This window comes from Oncorhynchus tshawytscha, linkage group LG16 (assembly GCF_018296145.1).
Source record: "Oncorhynchus tshawytscha isolate Ot180627B linkage group LG16, Otsh_v2.0, whole genome shotgun sequence".
In the NCBI taxonomy this organism is placed as follows: domain Eukaryota; kingdom Metazoa; phylum Chordata; class Actinopteri; order Salmoniformes; family Salmonidae; genus Oncorhynchus; species Oncorhynchus tshawytscha.
In genome coordinates this window covers 37,748,411-37,764,357 of record NC_056444.1, presented here as the reverse complement: position 1 = coordinate 37,764,357, position 15,947 = coordinate 37,748,411, and the positions used below count along the sequence as shown (strand labels likewise).

General features: G+C 41.9%; 1 protein-coding gene across 2 annotated transcripts in view; it reads right to left on the bottom strand.

The window, feature by feature from the left end:
- fars2 (phenylalanyl-tRNA synthetase 2, mitochondrial) overlaps nucleotides 1-15,947 on the bottom strand; it is a 118,002-nt gene that overhangs the window by 81,972 nt on the left and 20,083 nt on the right. For both annotated transcript variants that reach the window (XM_024374796.2, XM_024374795.1), the window contains exons 3-5: nucleotides 2,878-3,543; nucleotides 2,425-2,587; nucleotides 2,056-2,187 (exon numbers count right to left, since the gene is read on the bottom strand). In XM_024374796.2, the coding sequence (XP_024230564.1) occupies nucleotides 2,056-2,187; nucleotides 2,425-2,587; nucleotides 2,878-3,525 (943 nt within the window). In that variant the 5' untranslated portion in view covers nucleotides 3,526-3,543. The remainder of the gene's footprint in view (nucleotides 1-2,055; nucleotides 2,188-2,424; nucleotides 2,588-2,877; nucleotides 3,544-15,947) is intronic.

Sequence of the window (15,947 nt, the reverse complement as noted above, 5' to 3'; positions counted from 1 at the left end):
CCCCCTCAGGAGATTGAAAACATTTGGCACGGGTCCCCAGATCTTCAAAAAGTTCTACAGCTGTACCATCGAGAGCATCCTGACCGGTTGCATCACAGCCTGGAATGGCAACTGCTCGGGATCTGACCGTAAGGTGCTACAGAGGGTAGTGTGCACGGCCTAGAACATCACTGGGGTCAAGCTTCCTGCAATCCAGGACCTATATAATTGGTGGTGTCAGAGGAAAGACCATAAAATTGTCAGAGACTCCAGTCACCCAAGTCATGGACTGGTTTCTCTGCTACTGCACGGCAAGCGGTACCGGAGCACCAAGTCTAGGACCAAAAGGCTCCTTAACAGCTTCTACCCCCAAGCCACTGCCGAACAATTAATAAAAATGGCCACCCGACTATTACATTATGACATTGACACCCCCCCCATTTGTTTTGTACACTGCTTCCACTCGCTATTTATTATCTATGCTCAATCACTTCACTTTACCTCGAACCTGTACCCCCACACACTGACTCGGTACCCCCTGTATATAGCCTCGTTATTGTTATGTAATTGTGTTACTTTAGTTTATTTGGTAAATAATTTCTTAACACTTCTTGAACTGCACTGTTGGTTAAGGGCTTGTAAGTAAGCATTTCATGGTAAGGTCTACACTTGCTGTATTCGGCGCATGTGACAAATAAAGTTTGATTTGAATTCTAAATAAATCACAGACAGTGTCACCAGCAAAGCACCCCCACATTATCACAACTTCTCCTCCAAGCTTCACGCTGGGAACTACACATGCAGAGATCATCCGCTCACCTACTCTGCGTCTCACAAAGTTGGAACCAAAAAAATCTCATTTGGACTCAGACCAAAGGACAGATTTCCACCCGTCTAAAGTCCATTGCTCGTGTTTCTTTGCCCAAACACGTCTCTTCTTCTTATTGGTGTTCTTTAGTATTGGTTTCTTGGCAGAAATTCGGCCATTAAGGCTTGATTCACGCAGTCTCTTCTGAACAGCTGATGTGACTGTTACTTGGACTCAGTGAGGCATTTATTTGGGCTGCAATTTCTGAGGCTGTAACTTTAATGACCTTATCCTTTGCAGCTGAGGTAACTCTGGGTCTTCCTTTCCAGTTTCATCATAGGGCTTGATGGTTTTTGCGACTGCACTTGAAGACACGTTCAAAGTTCTTGAAATGCTTCGGACTGACTGACCTTCATGTCTTGAAGTAATGATGGACTGTCATTTCTCTTTGCTTATTTGAGCTGTTCTTGCTATAATATAGACTTGGTATTTTACCAAATAGGGATGTCTTCTGTATACCAACCCTACTTTGTCACAACACAACTGATTGGCACAAATTCATTAAGAAGGACGGAAATTAAACAAATTAACTTTTGACAAGACACACCTGTTCAGACCTGTTAATTGAAATGCATTCCAGGTGACTACCTCATCAAGTTGGTTGAGATAACGTCATCAGGGCTACTTTGAAGAATCTACAATATATTTGTTGAACACTTTTTTGGTTACTTTTTTGGTTACTACATGGTTCCATATGTGTTATTTCATAGTTTTGATGTCTTCACTATTATTCTACAATGTAGAAAATAGTAAAAAATAAAGAAAATGAGCAGGTATCCAAACTTTGACTAGTACTGTATGTAAATAAGGTATTTCTGTTTCTTATTTTCAATACATTTGCAAAAATGTCTAAAAACATGTCTTTACTTTGTCATTATGGTGTATTGGTGTAGATTGGTGAGGGAAAAATAACTATTTAATCCATTTTAGAATAAGGTTGTAACGTAACAAAATGTGGAAAAAGGGAGAAGGGGTCTGAATACTTTCCGAATGCACTGTATTTGTATGTGCGAGTGTATGCAAGCATACGTTTGTATTTGCCCAAGTGTGTATGTCTATGAAAGTGCATTTTCTTGTGAAAGCATGTTTGTGTTCATGTATACAGTAAGTGCATGTGTGTTTGGAAGAGTGAATGAGGGTGTGTCTGTGTTCATGCGTTCGTGTGAGTGTTTACGTGTGTGTGTGTGTCTGTCAACAGATGTGCTTACCAGAGTGCACCAGCTCCTGCTCCATTACTCCACAGCCCAACACCTCCAGCCAGTCCTCCTGGAAACGCACCTCCATCTCAAAGGAGGGATGGGTAAAGGGGAAGTAACACTCCACCCAGCGGATCTCCAGCTCTGACACAGAGAAGAGAGGATAATGTGAAGGTAGATGGAGGAGAAGAAAGGACAAGTTGAGACAAAAAGGCAAGGGACTGATCCCAAAAGTATTAAAAAAAACATCCTTTCTTTCTAGAGACCACTGGCCTTAAAGGACTATGGGAGAATTTTAATTGAATTTCTTCTCTCTTTCTCAAGACCCATCGGAAGGTAAGATGTCCCTATCAACAAACTTGAACTTGGAATGTTGTTTACCTTCTCCAAACAGGTGTCTGACCATACGGTTGAGGGTCTGTTTCAGATCAAACTCCACAAGCTTAACCGCCTCCAGTGTGTGTGTCTCCTGCTTCTGAGGGGTCCGGTGCCCCCCGCTCTCAAAGAGAGACAGGTCCTCTCCACTCGATACCTTGGCAAACAACTTGGGGGTAAAAAGGTGAGTTACTGTATGTGAATCTAAGATGACTTATCAATGTCTTTACAGCACTCAACACAGCATATTTAAAATCAATAAAACAGAAGATCTTGCCGCTGTGTAACAAGGGCCCACTGTATTCATCATACTTTGTGAGTCCTACTCTTTGACCTTGTTGTGACACTACAGAGAAGGCCTTGACCTTGTGGTTAGGAGCAGAAGCTAATCAATAACACTGGAGCTTCTCATGGCAGTGCTGAGTTTAGTACTTTAACTCCACAACCATTTATACTGACCTCGTGGTTGGAGAAGAGGCGTACCCCCTCCATCTGATGGAACACAGGGTAGTGGCTGGCGTCGATCTCGTCCCTTCTGTACACGTCACCCGCCAGCAGGAAGGCGTCCAGCCCCGAGCACACCAGCTCCCTCTGGTGGGCGGACGTGTGAGCTCGCAGCATGGTGCCCCGGTTGAGGTAGTAGTTGTCGCCTCGCTTCCGGCTGGGGTGGTCGGGCGGGATGAGCAGGCTGTCAAAGTTCTGCTCCGTAGTCACCACCGGACTGAGGTTGTCATGGACCGAGAAAAGCGGGTTGCCAGAGCGCATGATGTAGGCACGGTAGAAGTGGGCTTTGATTCGCTCTTTGATGAGCCAGATAGGATGGTGGGCTTGGTTGTGCAGGTTGCAGCCCACCTTGGCCAGGATCTTGCTGGTCACGTTGGTAAAGTCATCACGAGGGTAGGAGTAGCCCATAACTTTGACCATTGTATCTTGGCCAACCAGGGGCTGAGAGGAGGGGACATCAGTGGTCAGGTGACAGGGGGAGGGGAAGAGTCTGGGGGCTGTGGTTGGCCTGCCATTGGCTGGGAGGCAGAAGAGCGGCTTATGATGTGCTAGGGGCTTGAGGATAGGGAGGAAGAGGGGAAGGCTCCTGCAGTGCAGCCTCATGGTACCTGCTCCATGGACCTATAGAAGACAGGGACATGTGTCAGTTCTGGCGGCCTTTCAATTCCATAGCAACAAAGTGACACAGGGACTCAAATTTCTCACTTTGAAATGTATGTCAAACAAAAACAAAATGGTTACTAAGTTAAATAACCAAATGGTTACAAAGTAAAAATCCATGCACAATGACTACTTAACAATTTCCACAGAACATTTTACAAAAACATTCCAATATAATTGAAACACTTGAGTAAATGAAGGATACAAAGTATATTGAAAGCAGGCCCTTCCATACAAGTGTGGTTACTGAGTTAATTAAACAATTAACAACCTATCATGCTATAGAGTCACGTATATAAATGCTGGGAGGTACGTACACATCCCAACCAGAAGCCCTGGATTATAGGCAATATCCGCATCGAGCTAAAGGCTAGAGCTGCCACTTTCAAGGAATGGGACACTAATCCGGACACTTATAAGAAGTCCCGTTATGCCCTCAAACGAACCATCAAACAGGCAAAGCGTCAATACAGGATTAAGATTGAATCCTACTACACTGGCTGACACTTGTAGGATGTGGCAGGGCTTGCAAACTATTTCGGACTACAAAGGGAAACCCAGCCACGAGCTGCCCAGTGATGTGAGCCTACCAGATGAGCTAAATGCCTTTTATGTTCAATTCAAAGCAAGCAACATTAAAGCATGCATAAGAGCACCAGCTGTTCCGGGCAACTGTGTGATCACACTCACACTCTCCGTAGCCGATGTGAGCAAGACCTATAAAACCGTGGTGCCAGATGGCATGCATGGACCAAGAGGTAAGTGTCTTCACTGACATTTTCAACCTCTCCCTGACAAGTGTCTTCACTGACATTTTCAACCTCTCCCTGACCGTGTCTGTAATATCTACATGTTTCAAACAGACCACCATAGTCCCTGTACCAAAGAGTGAGAAGGTAACCTGCTTAAATGATTACTGCCCCGTAGCACTCACGTCGGTAGCCATGAAATGCATTGAAAGGCTGGTCATGGCTCACAACACCATTACGCTGGAAACCCTAGACCCACTCCAATTTGCAACAGATCCACAGATGACGCAATCTCAATCGCACTCCAAACTGCCCATTCCCACCAGGACAAAAGCAATACCTATGTGAGAATGCTGTTCATTGACTACACCTCAGCGTTCAACACCATAGTGCCCACAAAGCTCATCACTAAGCTAAGGACCGTGGGACTAAACACCTCCCTCTGCAACTGGATCCTGGACATCCTGACGGGCCGCCCCCAAGTGGTAACACACCTGCCACGTTGATCCTCAACAATGTTGTTGGGGTGCGTAGTCCACTCCTGTACTCCCTGTTCACCCACGATTGCGTGGCAAAGCACGACTCCAAAACCATCATTAAGTTTGCAGATGAGACAACAGTGCTAGACCTGATCACCGACAACGATGAGAAAGCCTTTAGGGAGGAGGTCAGAGACCTGGCAGTGTGGTGTCAGGACAACACTCTCCCTCAATATGAGCAAGACAATGGAGCTGATCGTGGACTATAGAAAAACATTTGACGGGCCTGTAGTAAGAGCTGTGTCGAGACTCAAGTTCCTTCGTGTCCACATCACCAAACTATCATGGTCCAAACACACCAAGACAGTCGTGAAGAGTCCGCTCCATCATTCATTGAATCAGAAGGCTCATTCATCACAAACCCACGGATTTTGCCAACTACTTAAAACATTTTTTTTTTCATTGGCAAGATTAGCAAACTTAGGCATGACATGCCAGCAACAAACGGTGACACTATCCACCCAAGTATATCTCACCAAATTATGAAAAGACAAGCATTGTAATTTTGAATTCCGAAAACTAAGTGTGGAAGAGGTGAACAAATTATTGCTTTCTATCAACAATGACAAGCCACTGGGGTCTGAAAACTTGGATGGAAGATTACTTAAGATAATAGCAGACGATATTGCCACTCCTATTTGCCAAATCTTCAATTTAAGTTAAGTTAAGTTATTCCCCTACCTAAGGATAGTAAAGCCCCGTTTACTGGCTCAAATAGCCGACCAATCAGCCTGTTACCAACCCTTTGTAAACTTTAGGAAAAAATGGTGTTTGTCCAGATACAATGCTATTTTACAGTAAACAAATCAATAAGACTTTCAGCACGCCTATAGGGAAGGACATTCAACAAGCACAGCACTTACACAAATGACTGATTATTGGCTGAGAGAAATTGATGATAAAAATATTGCGGGGGCTGTTTTGTAATACTTCAGTGCGGCTTTTGACATTATCGATAATAGTCCACTACTGAAAAAACTGATGTGTTATGGCTTTACACCCCCTAATATATTGTGGATAAAGAGTTACCTAACTAACAGAACACAGAGGGTGTTCATTAATGGAAGCCTCTCCAACAAAATTCAGGTAAGAATCAGGAATAATCCATTCAACTGTCAAGGCCCCTTACTTTTTTTCAATCTTTACTAATGACATCCCACTGGCTTTGAGTAATGACTCAACACTATACACGTCAGCTACCACAGCGACTGAAATGACTGCAACACTTAACAAAGAGCTGCAGTTAGTTTCAGAATGGGTGGCAAGGAATAAGTTCATCTTTAATATTTAAAAACTAAAAAGCATTGTATTTGGGAAAAAAATCTTTCACTAAACCCTAAACCTCAACTAAATACGATGTATTTCAATGTGGAAATTGAGCAAGTTGAGGAGACTAAACTTCTTGGAGTAGCCCTGGATTGTAAACTGTCATGGTCAAAACATATTGATTACAACAGTAGCTAGGATGGGGAGAAGTCTGTCCATAATAAAGCGCTTGTCTGCATTCTTAACAGCACTATCAACAAGACAGGTCCTAAAGGCCTTAGTTATGTCACACCTGGACTACTGTTCAGTCATCTGGCACACAGTGGAGGAGAGATTGACTTCATCACTACTTGTATTTGTGAGAGGTAATGACATGTTCAATGCGCCAAGCTGTCTGTTTGAGTTACTAGCACACAGCTCGGACACCAATGCATACTCCACAAGACATGTCACCAGAGGACTCTTCACAGTCCCCAAGTCCAGAACAGACTATGGGAGTAGTACTACTTCCATGACAACATGGAACTCCATTCCACAGCAAGTAACTCATGCCAGCAGTAAAATTTGATTTAAAAAACATATAAATAAACCTTATGGAAAAGGGGGGACTGTGAAGCAACACAAATATAGGCACAGACACATACAAAACGCATGATAACATAGACACTGTACGCACACACGCGTACACATGGATTGTGTGTTGTAGATATGTGGTAGTAGAGTAGGGGCCTGAGGGCACGCACTTAATATGTTGTGAAATCTGTTGTGAATGTATTGTAACGTTTATTTTTATAACTGCCTTAATTTTGCTGGACCCTAGGAAGAGTAGCTGCTGTCTTGGTAGCAGCTAATGAGATCCATAATAAATACAAATACATCCCGCCAAGAGATCCAGAGAGTTGTAGAATATATTCCATGGCGCATTGAAGCTGTTCTGGCTCGTGGTGGCCCACTGTCCTATTAAAGACACTTTATGTTGGTTTTTCCTTTATTATGGCAGCTACCTGTACATTTTAAAGTGAAAAAAATCTGGTCTCAGTATTTGTGGATTTGACCTATATCACAAATTTGTCTTGAAATTATAGTAGGGCAACGTCTAAAGAACATCTTGAAAATTTGTGCAATCCTTCAGTTGGTCTGATATAAAACCTACGCCCAACCATACTACAACTGAAAATGCCTAGAGGGTTGAGAATTTAGTTTCGAAGGCCAAAGAAGAAGAAAAGAAAGACGCTGGACAGGATGTATTCATGTGGGATTGGATTGGTGCTCAAATTAACTTTATGGCCTTCTACATTAAATACTGTCTCTGTGTTTGAGGTTACGTGAGGCAAACAAATTAAAGGCTGAACACCCTGCCAAGAGGCTAGATGTCGACACAATGCGACCTCATCTAAAATATACACGTCACATAAAATGTATGAGCACAGCTATAATAATGGACTGCAGACAAGCAGTGATTTATATGAGAACAAATTCATTTAAAAATCAACCCTGTGTCGCTCTTCCTTTCTCTTGCTCGTTCTTTCCCCTTGTGAACATTTGCCAGGCAGGTTTGCTTCAGCAGAGAAGACTGAATCGAAGCACCTGGGAGGATTGAGTTGTATTTATTTCTGGGCTAACAGTGCAGCTCTATTGGCGCCGCTCAAATATTTGCCCCTTCCCAGCTATTTTTCATGAGCTGAGGAGAACTGAGTTTTTTCTTCCACCTCCCTCTCACTGGCACAATATGGTGAAATAGACACGCATGCTCATACACTGACACTAAGGACACACACACACACACACGCACACACATAATGAGAGACTAAGGACAAAGGATGTTGCATTGCAGGGCATTGCAGCAAAGTGGATTACGGTTCTTAATTCGGAAAGCTTTTGCCAGTTTAAGGCTTAAATCGTAGGTTTTACAAGGTGAGTCCCACATATGTGCATAATTCACTAGGTGTATGCAAGAACATACAAATAAACTCCATCAAAACACACACACAAAGTCTCAAATGGGGGGCCCATGAAATAAATAATCTACTCGTCAGTCGGCCTCCCCTTCCTTTTGGTTAAATGGTAGGGAGAGAATGAGTCGCCTCGTCCACACAACACATGACCTGCTTCTGATTGCAACCCCCACGTAGCACATCTACAAATCTAGTCAGTATTCAGCAGTGTCAGAGGGAGAGAGAGAGATTGAGGGTGAGGAGGGAAGGAGTCAGTGTGTGTGAGAGACAGCGTATCAATGTGTGTAGGGGGAAGGAGGGATGTGTGAGAAGGAAAAAGTGTGTTTGAGTGAAAGCGAGAGAGAGGAGAGCAGGGTAGCAGAAGAAAGTCCACAAACACTGCATAATTCATGGTGAGGGGCACCACTTGATTCACATCACATCTCCCTACAGAGCTTTGAATAAGACCTAAAATAGCTTAGTCCCAGAACCTCGCAGATCAAGCCATAAATACACTAACTTTCTCATTGCAAGAATGAATTAAAAGGACTTTGCTGCTGCTTGTACAGTACGGTATATGTTACACACTGACAGGCTGAGTTCTGTGACAGCAATCAAAACAAAGTAAATAATCCCTTTTTCCCCCCTACACGATCTCATATATTTGTTTGATCGATGAGCATTTACTAAAAATGCTTGGTTTATGAATGCGTTGGGTGTCTATAGAATAGGTAGGTGTACATGCCAATAGGATGTTTTTGTGTGTGTACATACAGTACCTGTCAAAGGTTTAGACACCTACTCATTCAAGGGTTTTTATTTTTACTATTTTCTACATTGTAGAATTATAGTGAAGACATCAAAACTAAGAAATAGCACATACTGTATGGAATCATGTAGTAACCAAAAAAACAAGAAGTATATTTAAGATTCTTCAAAGTAGCCACCCTTTGTCTTGATGACGGCTTTGCACGCGTTTGGCATTCTCTCAACCAGCTTAATGAGGTAATGACCTGGAATGCATTTCAATTAACAGGTGTGCCTTGTTAAAAGTTCATTTGTGGAATTTCTTTCCTTCTTAACATCTAGCGACGAGCAATCCCGTATCCGGGAGCGTAATCATAGCCTCAAGCTCATTACCATAACGCAACGTTTCCTATTCATGAAAATCGCAAATGAAATGAAATAAATATATTCAAACACAAGCTTAGCCTTTTGTTAACAACACTGTCATCTCAGATTTTCAAAATATGCTTTTCAACCAAAGCTACACAAGTATTTGTGTAAGAGTATTGATAGCCTAGCATAGCATTAAGCCTAGCATTCAGCAGGCAACATTTTCACAAAAACAAGGAAAGCATTCAAATAAAATCATTTACCTTTGAAGAACTTCGGATGCTTTCAATCCCGAGACTTAGTTTGATAGCAAATGTTCATTTTTTCCCAAAATATTATTTGTGTAGACGAAATAGCTCCGTTTTGTTCATCACGTTTGGCTAAGAAAAAGACTGGAAAATGCAGTCACTTACAACGCCAAACTTTTTTCCAAATTAGCTCCATAATAATCGACAGAAACATGGCAAACGTTGTTTAGAATCAATCCTCAAGGTGTTTTTCACATATCTATTCGATAATCTATCAGTGGTGGCAGTTGGCTTCTCATCAGAAGCAAACGGAAAACACTGCAGCTAGAGATTACGCAATAATTGCAACGGAGGACACCAAGCGACCACCTGGTAGATGTAGTCTCTTATGGTCAATCTTCCAATGATATGCCTACAAATACGTCACAATGCTGTAGACACCTTGGGGAAAACGTGGAAAACGTAAGCTGACTCCTAGCTTCTTCACAGCCATATAAGGAGTCATTAGCATGAGGCGGTTTTAAAAAATGCGGCACTTCCTGATTGGATTTTATCTGGGTTTCGCCTGTAACATCAGTTCTGTGGCACTCACAGACAATATCTTTGCAGTTTTGGAAACGTCCGAGTGTTTTCTTTCCAAAGCTGTCTATTATATGCATAGTCGAGCATCTTTTCATGACAAAATATATTGTTTAATACGGGAACGTTTTTCATCCAAAAATTAAAAGAGCTCCCCCTATATCGAAGAAGTTAATGCATTTGAGCCAACCAGTTCTGTTGTGACAAGGTAGGGTTGGTATACAGAAGATAGCCTTAACTGTTAAAAGACCAAGTCCATATTATGGAAAGAATAGCTCAAATAAGCAAAGGGAAACAACAGTCCATTACTACTTTAAGACATTCAGGTCAGAGTCACCCGGGAAAATTAACAACTTTGAAAGTTTTTTCAAGTGCAGTTACAAAAACCATCAAGCGCTATGATGAAACTGGCTCTCATGAGGACAGGAAAGGAAAAGCCAGAATTACCTTTGCTGCAGAGGATAAGTTATTACTTTTCTATTAGACTAGGCAAGTCAGTTCAGAACAAATTCTTATTTACAATGATTGCATACCAAAAGGTCTCCTGCAGGGACGGGGGCTGGGATAAAAAATAAAAAACTCTGAAATTGAAGCCCAAATAAATGCTTCCCAGATTTCAAGTAACAGACACATCTCAACATCAACTGTTCAGAGAAGTGAAACAGGCCTTCATGGTCACATTTCTGCATAGAAACAACTACAAAAGGACACCAATAATAAGAAGAGACTTGCTTGGGCCAAGAAACATGAGCAATGGACATTAGACCTGTGGAAATATGTCCTTTGGTCTGATGAGTCCAAATTTGAGATTTTTGGTTCCAACTGCCGTGTCTTTGTGAGACGCAGAATAGGTAAACGGATGATCTCTGCATGTGTAGTTCCCACTGTGAAGCATGGAGGAGGAAGTGTGATGGTGTGGGGGTGCTTTGCCGGTGACACTGTCAGTGATTTATTTAGAATTCAAGGCACAATCAATCAGCATGATTCTCTGGTCTGATGAAACCAAGATTGAACTATTTGGCCTGAATGCCAAGAGTCACGTCTGGAGGAAACCTGGCACCATCCAAACGGTGAAGCATGGTGGTGGCAGCCTCATGCTGTGGGGATGTTTTTCAGTGACAGGGACTGGGAGATTAGCCAGTATCGAGATAAAGATGAATGGAGCAAAGTACAGAGAGATCTTTGATGAAAACCTGCTCCAGAGCACTCAGGACCTCAGACTGGGGAGAAGGTTCCGCTTCCAACAGGACAATGACACTAAGCCCACAGCCAAGACAACGCAGGAGTGGATTCGGGACAAGTCTCTCAATGTCCTTGATGTATTTGATACCATTCCACTTATTCCGCTCCAGCAATTACCACAAGCTCGTACTCATCAATTAAGATGCCACCAACCTCCTGTGAATGGAGACCCTGTACTGCTTTTTATCTTCTAGCCTCCCAAGTTTTAAAATACTTGTGGAGGAACAGGAAAACATGCAGCTGGAGAGAACATTCTCAAGCTGAAGAGCCTATCGGACACAAAGCGGGCCTCCAGGAAACAGGCCACTGAAGGGGTTATACAGTGTGCCCGCGATCCTTGAAGCCCTGCGCCGAGTAAAGCACCATAACCATACTACACCAAAAGACGACCTCTGAAGCCAATGGCCTTCTCTAAAAAAATGACTACATTTGAGTTTACATTTATATTGGTGTTTTGGAACAGTTTACTAAAGAATACGTACATCCTTTCTAACTATCAATTCAATTGACACCTACATGACTGAGATTATACAGACACACAGATGAGGCCTAAGACAAGTTGGAGAACACTGCGAAAGAGATGGGCTAACAAAATAAAGCAACAACTGAGTTTGCAGAGAGAGCGCGCAAGAGGAAGAGGTTTCATGACGGGGACGCAGAGGGCGACCCAATTCCGGAAAGGAGAAGGTGCTTTGAAGTTGAGCGTGAAAAACCCAGCAGCGTTGCAGTTCTTGTCACACTCAAACCGGTGCGCCTGGCACCTACTACGTACCATACCCTATTAAAAGGCTTTCAAATATTTTGTGTTACCTATTTACCCTCTGAATGGCACACATACACAATCCACGTCTCAATTGTCTCAAGACTTAAAAATCCTTATTGAACCGGTCTTCTACCCTTCATCTACATGGATTGAAGTGGATTTAACAAGTAACATCAATAAGGTATCATAGCTTTCAACTGAATTCACCTGGGTCAGTTTGTCATGGAAAGAGCAGGTGTGGTTAATGTTTTGTATACTCAGTGTATACTCTTACATACTTGATGTTTTTGTGGGGCAGTTTGAGATTCGATTTTCTGACTTCAGAGAAATGGCACAACTGTTCTCTGTGCTCAACCCAAAGCGCTTTGAGCACCATGATGCAGAAAGGAATATGCTTGAGCTTTCACATTTCCAAGCCAGAGGAAGTTGTGGATGCATTCCTCTCTTTCTGCACAATGTATTCAGAGTTAGCCACGGATCTCAACACTGATGCAGTCCTACCGTTCCTCACTGCTAACGATATGCACCGAGCATATCCAAATCGGACAATTCTCCATAGAAAATCGACAAAACCATTCCCGTCAGCAGTGCCAAGCAAAGTTTTAGCCGCCTGAAGCTCATCAAGAGCTATTTGTGTGCATGCATGATGAATGAGGGCAGACTTTCCAACCTCCCTTTGCTTTGTATTGAGCGGGAGACATTGACAAAGTGGTTGGCAGGTTTGCCAGCATAAAGGAGGAGGATGACGTTCTAAAATGGGTACTTGATTTGTATATTCTTCACCTTTTGGGACTATAATTTTATTCTATGGAATGCATGATGGAATAAACAAATGGACTAGACTGCATCAAACGACAACATTGCTACATCGGCTGAGCAGAGACAACCTATTGAGTGAAACATCCTTTTTTATTGGTCTTTGGTTAATAAGATGAAAGCAGTCAAAATGTTATTACAGAACCTCTTGCTTATCACCTATCGGCAGAAATGTAGTATGATTCGTGGGCTGACTGGAAACCTATTCTCTTTTTTGTGTGTCTTTCAAAACATGCATGATACACTATTTGTAAAAATGTCCAAAAACATAATTCCACTTTGACATTATGGGGTATCTCAATTTGATACATTTTAAATTCAGGCTGTCATGCAACAAAATATGGAAAAAGTCCAGGGGTGTGAATATTTTCTGAAGGCACTTCAGTTCTACTGATTTAATCAAAGTGTTGACAATGGAGTAGTCAACTGTTGCTTTTATGTAAAGCAAAGGCCATGTTTAACACCTGCTTCATTCTGCAATAATACCTGTATTGCAGATAGCTAAAAAAAATCAAATAAAAAAGCCTCTTAAAAAGGAAGCTTGAAGTCAGCAGTTTCAAATTTAGTTTTTCCTAAAAGTAAAAAAAAATTCTATCAGTGTTTTTTCCTGACAATTGCTGGCTGAAAATACAATCTAGCAGTAGAGTGTATTAACGGCCATCAACAATACAGCTTGTTTGGAGGTGGGGGGGCTGGCAGGCTACATTTTCTATTTGGCTGGTCTATCCATGTGCTTGTGGAAAACACTGATGTGAGTGCACTTGCATCGAGTGTGTGTGTGTGAGGGTGCTTGCGTTGTATGTGTGTGTCAGGCATATAGGCGGAATTGTGCAGAGGTGGCAAAGGCTGATAATTTGCTGACAGCAATCTCCCTGAGCCCCGAATGAAGAGGCTCAAATTGATATGGCCTGTCCACACCAGCTACAGCAGCTAAATGTCTGCTCTAGAACCAACACTTAAATACACTAACCAGCTAGTGTTAGCAACTATCATCAGCAGACAACACTTGTACAGTTGAAGTCGTAAATGTACATATACTTAGGTCAACAAACTAAAGTTTTGGCAAGTCGGTTAGGACATCTACTTTGTGAATGACACAAGTCATTTTTCCAACAATTGTTTACAGACAGATTATTTCACTGTATCACAATTCCAATTGGTCAGAGGTTTACATACACTAAGTTGACTGCCTTTAAACAGCTTGGAAAATTCCAGAAAATGATGCCATGGCTTTAAGAAGCTTCTGATAGGCTAATTAATATAATTTGAGTCAATTGGTGGTGTACCTGTGGATGTATTTCAAGGCCCACCTTCAAACTCAGTGCCTCTTTGCTTGACATCATGGAAAATCAAAATAAATCAGCTAAGACCTTAGAAAAAAAATTGTAGACCTCCACAAGTCTGGTTCATCCTTGGGAGCAATTTCCAAACGCCTGAAGGAACCAAGGTCATTTGTACAAACAATAGTAAGCAAGTATAAACACCATGAGACCACACAGCCGTCATATCGCTCAGGAAGGAGACGCGTTCTGTCTCCTAGAGATTAATGTACATTGGTGCGAAAAGTGCAAATCAATCACAGAACAACAGCAAAGGACCCTGTGAAGATGGAGGAAACAGGTACAAAAGTATCTATATCCACAGTAAAATGAGTCCTAAATCGACATAACCTGAAAGGCCGCTCGGCAAGGAAGAAGCCACTGCTCCAAAACCTCCATAAAAAAAGCCAGACTACAGTTTGCAACTGTAAATGGGGACAAAGATCGTACTTTTTGGAGAAATGTCCTCTGGTCTGACGAAACAACAATAGTTGTTTGGCCATAATAACTGTTTGGTCATAATGACCATCATTATGTTTGGAGGAAAAAGCGGGAGACTTGCAAGCCGAAGAACACCCTCCCAACCGTGAAGCACGGGGGTGGCTGCATCATGTTGTGGGGGTGCTATGCTGCAGGAGGGACTGGTGCAATTCACAAAATAGATGGCATCATGAGGCAGAAAATTATGTGGATATATTGAAGCAACATCAGTCAGGAAGTTTAAGCTTGGTCGCAAATGGGTCTTCCAAATGGACAATGACCCCAAGCATACTTCCAAAGTTGTGGACAACAAAGTCAAGGTATTGGAGTGGCCATCACAAAGCCTTGGCCTCAATCCTATAGAAAATATGTGGGCAGAACTGAAAAAGCATTTGGAGAAAGGAGGCCTACAAACCTGATTTAGTTACACCAGCTCTGTCAGGAGGAATGGGCCAAAATTCACCCAACTTATTGTGGGAAGCTTGCGGAAGGCTACCCGAAACGTTTGACCCAAGATAAACAATTTAAAGGCAATGCTACCAAATGCTAATTGAGTCTTTGTTAACTTCTGACCCACTGGGAATGTGATGAAAGAAATAAAAGCTATATATAATAAATCACTCAACTATTATTCTGACATTTCACATTCTTAAAATAAAGTGGTGATCCTAACTGACCTAAAACATGGAATTTCTACTAGGATTAAATGTCAGGAATTGTAAAAACTGAGTTTAAATGTATTTGGCTTAGGTGTACTGTATGTAAACTCCTGACTTTAACTGTACATACTAACCACCTAGTGTTATCGAAATAGCATCAGTAGCCACAATACACTACAGGCCTGAATGCAAAAGTAAAAAGAAAATAAGCATTAGTTTGAAATTAAGACCGAAATTTAAATTCTGGTAGAAAACTGTGCAAATAAGATGCACAATTTATTTGTTTTCCTATTTTTTTTTTTTTAAATAACCATTTGGAGGAGGAGTGATGGAAATGGGAAATCTTTCATCGATACAGTACACTGTACAATATTTGTTATTATCTGATTAATTTTGACATCGTTATCATTAAGATTACCTATACATTAATTGGTATCATATAATGTATTATGATTACATTCAGAGTATTGCATCTTAACATGGAATACAGTGGGCAGTCAGTGTGATATTTGAAGTAACAAGGTTCTATAAAAAGGTACAAAAAATAAAATAATATGGTTGGTGAGCTTAAAGTCCTTCAGCAAGGAGGTGTCTCTTCAAGCCACAGCTCAGTGTGTGCGAGTTATAAAGTGTAAAGGTCACAAAGCTAATGGTC